Source organism: Austrofundulus limnaeus, unplaced genomic scaffold (assembly GCF_001266775.1).
Source record: "Austrofundulus limnaeus strain Quisiro unplaced genomic scaffold, Austrofundulus_limnaeus-1.0 Scaffold1712, whole genome shotgun sequence".
NCBI classification, from domain to species: domain Eukaryota; kingdom Metazoa; phylum Chordata; class Actinopteri; order Cyprinodontiformes; family Rivulidae; genus Austrofundulus; species Austrofundulus limnaeus.
Window position 1 is genome coordinate 17,878 of NW_013954114.1, and position 5,233 is coordinate 23,110.

General features: G+C 41.4%; 1 protein-coding gene across 4 annotated transcripts in view; it reads right to left on the reverse strand.

Annotated features, from left to right (window-relative positions):
* si:dkey-70p6.1 (uncharacterized) overlaps positions 1 to 5,233 on the reverse strand; it is an 18,973-nt gene that overhangs the window by 4,865 nt on the left and 8,875 nt on the right. For all 4 annotated transcript variants that reach the window (XM_014033366.1, XM_014033364.1, XM_014033363.1 and 1 more), the window contains exon 5: positions 902 to 1,039. In XM_014033366.1, the coding sequence (XP_013888820.1) occupies positions 902 to 1,039 (138 nt within the window). The remainder of the gene's footprint in view (positions 1 to 901; positions 1,040 to 5,233) is intronic.

Genomic DNA, 5,233 nt, shown 5'->3' on the forward strand with positions numbered 1-5,233 from the left:
AGCTATAACCATTTTTGTATGTCCAGATACCCCTTTTTCAGACAAATTGGGGGGGTGGGGGGCACTGATTGGTGGGCCTGATGGATAGAGCTTCATCAGAGCTAAACAACAAAAGAAATCTGAAGCATCTATGTTGAACAGTTTCTGAGTTATAAGCATTTTTGCATGTCCAGACACCCCSWCTWTGYADGGAGCCCCCTCCTCAAATATGGGGTCTATTGTAAAACCGTTGGCTGGTGCAGTGTAGGTCAGACTCATCTACAGTCCTGCCAAATTTCATGTTGATCGGTGCAGCTGTTTTTGTGCTGCAATTGACCAAAAATCAGAGAAAAATAAAAATAAATAAACAGTACGAAAACAATATGACTCCCGCTTACGCTTCGTGTGCGGGGGTCATGATAAAAAAATATATATCTTAAAATGAGAGAATAAATAAATAATAAGCAAACTGCCACGTAGGAAACAGAACATTTTCTGGGCCACCCCTAAATTATAGTCTAGCTCCGCCACTGGGTCGAGGCAAAAAGGTTGGGCTGCAGGTGTTGGACCTCAAAGAACAAAGACCATAACTGTGATTACAAATCAGACAGGAACAGTTTAAATCTTATGAGATATTTTACACCTGAAGCATGAAACTTTGAACAGGCCTGATGTATTTCAAAAAGAAATTATAAACTCAGTAGGAAACTACACATCTTCACCACAGTTAGTACAAAGAAACATAATATTTGAGAAATCTTTAGGTTTGGATTTCTGGATATTTTTAAAGCTTGAATCACTTTTAAAACTTTGTTGAAGAGCTCAGTCAAGGATGACTTTTTTGTAAACCTTTTTATTTCGTCCGTATTAGGAGGAATGTTGGATAATAAAAATAAACAGTTCGACATGTGTCTTCACTCACCGCCGCAGCAGACGGCTGGATGTTCTCCACTGTGTGAGCACCCAGGGGGACCAGAGCTTTATTTTGGAGCATAAGCATGTCATCGTCCTCTGGAGGTTTCCAGATGTACTGCTCTCCGTTGCCCATAAACATCACTTCCTGTCAACAGAACAACAAAGCACATTTGGAGCAGAGCTGGTCACGTGTGCACGCTGCTGCACAAACAGGAAAACATCTTCGAATATAAAAACTGCCTTTTTCCCCCCAAAAAACTGCTCTAACAGRACTCMTGAATAACAAATAACCCTCTTTTAAGAAGAGCTGTAGTGTTGGAAACACGCTGGAAGCATTTCATACAGCATTGAGCAGATTTTCCCTGAAAGGTGGAGCCTGTGATGAAGCAGGTGCTTTAGTTGTGGATGACTCAATTTCAGCGCGTTGCATCATCCAGAAGGGAATCGGTGGTGAGCAGACCTGCGAGCGAACTGCACGCACGTGTCAGCCCYTGACCTGTGTGTGGGAATGAACTCGGGTCACAGCAGGTAGCGCGACCTCGCCGACCTCATACGGGGGCAGCAAACGGTGTCCCACTGTCACCTGGAGGGGAGCAGAGGGCCGAACGTCTGCAGCAGAACCAGACAGTCAACCTGCACMCCCGCTGCTGCGAGCACATGGAGCAGGTGACACTGCTGAGAGCAGAAACACCCCGCCATCACCAAGAACTCCCGGACTATTAAACACCGCTCGCTCGCTCGCTGCCCCACACCTCACAGACAAGAACACAGCGTATGAGACGAGACGAGCGCAGCGGAAAACTGCAACGCTGGCACAAACGTACAGATCCTCTGCAGCATCAACAGGAAACCTGACGAAATGCTCCTGATCACAACTGCAGCTGACAGGGAACAATATCATGGAATATTTATGGCTCTGACAGTTTTTACACACATCAGAGCAGACGCTGATCTGTCCTCTGTGTGTCTGCAGGACTGATGGGAGGAAAYCATCAACTCAGTCTTTGTTTGCTGAATATAAACTCATCTTCTGTCAGACCTCTGCTAAAACACCAACAAGCTCTTTGACTGACTTCAGTTTAGAAAAGCAAAGAATATTTCTGACCAAACRAACAAACTAAAAGCTAGTCTGAGCGAGGCCAGGACCAAAATGGATTATAAATAGCTCTAGTCCCAAACTTTTTATAGCTATTATTACAAATGTCCTTTATTTATTTCAAATTACACGAGTATTTACATCAAATTCAATGGTTTGTTTTAGTGCAAGAAGCAGCAGCAGCAAGCTGTAGCACTTCCTGTGCAATCCGGAACCCTTTCTGCAGGAATATGATAATATTTCTGTCGGAATAAATGGAATAAACTAATAAAAGGTTTYTAAAACAGAGTCAGTCTGAGCACAACAAAACTCGTCAGATTAGTTTGAATACGGCAGCGTTCCATTTCGGTCTCCGCTCTGCTCAAACTAGTCAGGTCCTCGAGGGCGGCTCTCCTGCAGGTTTTAGAAGTTTCTCTGCTCCCACACACATGGTTTAAATGATTTCAATGATTACCAAGCTTCGGCAAACTTTAAAAGATATTTCAGTCACAGAATCAGGTGTGTTGGAGCAGGGAAACAAMGAAAACATGCAGGAGCGCGGCCCTCAAGGACCAGGACTTCCCACATTTTATAGCTCATCACTTTGGTTAGAATTAAGCTCTTATTTCGCCTAACTTCCTCAGACACGAACATTTATCAGAGCTGACTCTCAATTATTTTTTCCTCATCTTTCAGTTCATGAAAAAAACCTGATCGCCACTTTCCTCATTTGATCGCCAAACGTTTTATTTTCTTCGAGGTTTTTCACAAAACACCACAAAAGGACCAAAGACTGAACTTTTTTCTGTTTCCTGAAAACTTGAAAAGACGAGTTAGGGTTGTTTCAAGCAGTTTTAGAAATTTTCTTACAGTTTTTTAAGACTTTCAAGATTCAACATTTAAATCCTAACAAGGACACATTTTTGTAATTTTAGACAAAATAATAAATAAAAGAATGCAAAATTCAGTCTGTCAGCATAAAGTCTAACCCAGGCTGGGTAATCCTGGTCCTCAAGGGCCACTATCACTCTTCTCTGCTCCAACACACCTGATTCAGTGTCACCTCTTCAAGTTCTGCAGAAGCCTGATAATCCCTCAGGTGTGTTGGAGCAGGGACACAAATCAAACCTGCAGGACAGTGGCCCTCGAGGACCAGGATTGGACACCCCTGGTCTAACTGCTGGTGTAAATCAGTGAAAACAAAATCATATTTGCAAACATTCTTGTGCATTAAAACCAACAATCTGATGGACGAGCTGAACTTTCTGCAGGTGCAGGAGAGCAAACAGCCTTCATCATTTCAAAATGAAAGAAGTCAGATGTTTATAAGCTTAACAGAAACCATTCCTGACTAAAAGATGCTGGGAATCTGCCAAAGGGCATCAAATCAATTTGACATCATGAGAAGCATCTTTTTTCCCCCAAAATGTCATGCTGTGTGAGTCAGGAAGGAAATAATCAGTAGCCTAGATGTCATTAGAGTATTTACTATTTTATATTCAGTTGTGCATGGTGCACCATTATTTTTTGTGATTTACAGTTTTTGTCCAGGATGAGCTGCAGGACAGGAAACATGTTGCTTATTTTTGCAAAAAGAAACAAGAAAAAACACTGTTGTGATTTAAGACAAACAGTATAATACTGAAGTAAATTAATTAATATCGGAAACTATAAACCTGAGAATCTCTGCACTGACTGAGGTTGAGTTTTTTAACCAAGAGAAAAGAATAAACTCCTGAAGGAGAATGAATCCAAGTTTGTGAGAATATTCCTGAGAATCATTGAAACAGTTATCATTGCCAAAGACTGAGGCGAGACATGAACTGTTTGGAGAGAGTGAAACATTTAAAATGGACGCGCTGCAACAACATCGCAAGCTTTATTTGTGAACTTTGGGAAACGTTGACAAAGAATTAGAGAGTAAGATTCCTGCTTGTGTCTGGGAGCTGTGGCTTTAAAACATGCTAAAGATGGGCTCAGTTACCCAGACTGGAAACAAACAAGGGAAGTAAAGAAAGCCTCGAGCAAAAATGCTCCATCTGCACCTAATGTCACCGAATTCTGTGAGGTTTCATTCAAACATTTGTTAAACTTGGGGATCTGTTTCCTTCTGACAGCATTGTGTAAAGAGCTGCGGGGCCACATTTAAAAGGACTGAGGGTCTTTTATCAAACTCTGTCATCAACCACAACTTCAATAAAAGCAGTTCAATCTCACAATAAAGGTGTATTTGTTTAATGCCCAAGCTGCTCAGAATGATGTTATCCTTGATTTTGTGAAATAAAGTGAGCAGCTCCATACTTTACCTGTGCACATTTGAAAAATGTGCTTCAAAATGKGGCATGATTGGACTTTTATTGCATTATTACGCTGTATTCTTCAGTCACAGCATGATTTAATTACCAATTGGTTGCTGTTGGCAAAGAGAACAAACAATCCTTTCAATCAATTTGCTTTGAAATTGTCACATTTTTTAAATCTATTACCCATCTTTTTGGGCTAAGCTGATGCCACTCTTGCTGTTGTTTTCTGTTTATGCTGCAGCTTTACTGATGTTTTCAGGTCAATCAAACAACTTGCAGGTATTTACCCCTCCCCTCTTCTTCGTCATGGGTTAAAAGATTATGTCACCGAGGCAGACTCCTAGCTTATTGTGACACACAAGGTATGAAAGAAGCATTTTTCAGCATTTTAATCAGACAAATCAGTTTGGGACTTTGGCAACTTTGTGGGGTCAAAGGTTTTTMTAAGGACCGTATCCAGCCCACAAACCATCTGATAAATAGACCTGCTCTAAACTGAGAGGCACCAAAAATAAACTGTCGCTCATAAAATGTGTCTTCTCTATAGCCAGTTTGCATGTTTTACTTTGGGTTAACTCATAGTTTAATTTAAACTCAGCCGCTTTGGATGTTATCAGTCCATTAAACTGACATTATGAGTGGTTATCAGTCCCATAGAATGGCTTCAGACTGTGTACCTATACCTACTAATACGTTGGAAGGCAACAATCTGCCGGACTCCGGTCTACTTTAACCTAGCCCAGGTCATTTTCTCTAAAATTAACCTTGGTGGCTTTCTGCCTCATACTAACCAGCTGACAGTCTGAAGCCATTCTAAGGGCTGATAACCACTAATAACGTCCGTTTATTGGACTGATAACATCCTAAGTGGGTGTTAAACTCTTGGTTATATCTTCATCCTTGAATTTTGGCAAATTTATTCTGAAATTTGTGTTTTAAATGGAGGGGGGGGGGGGGGGGG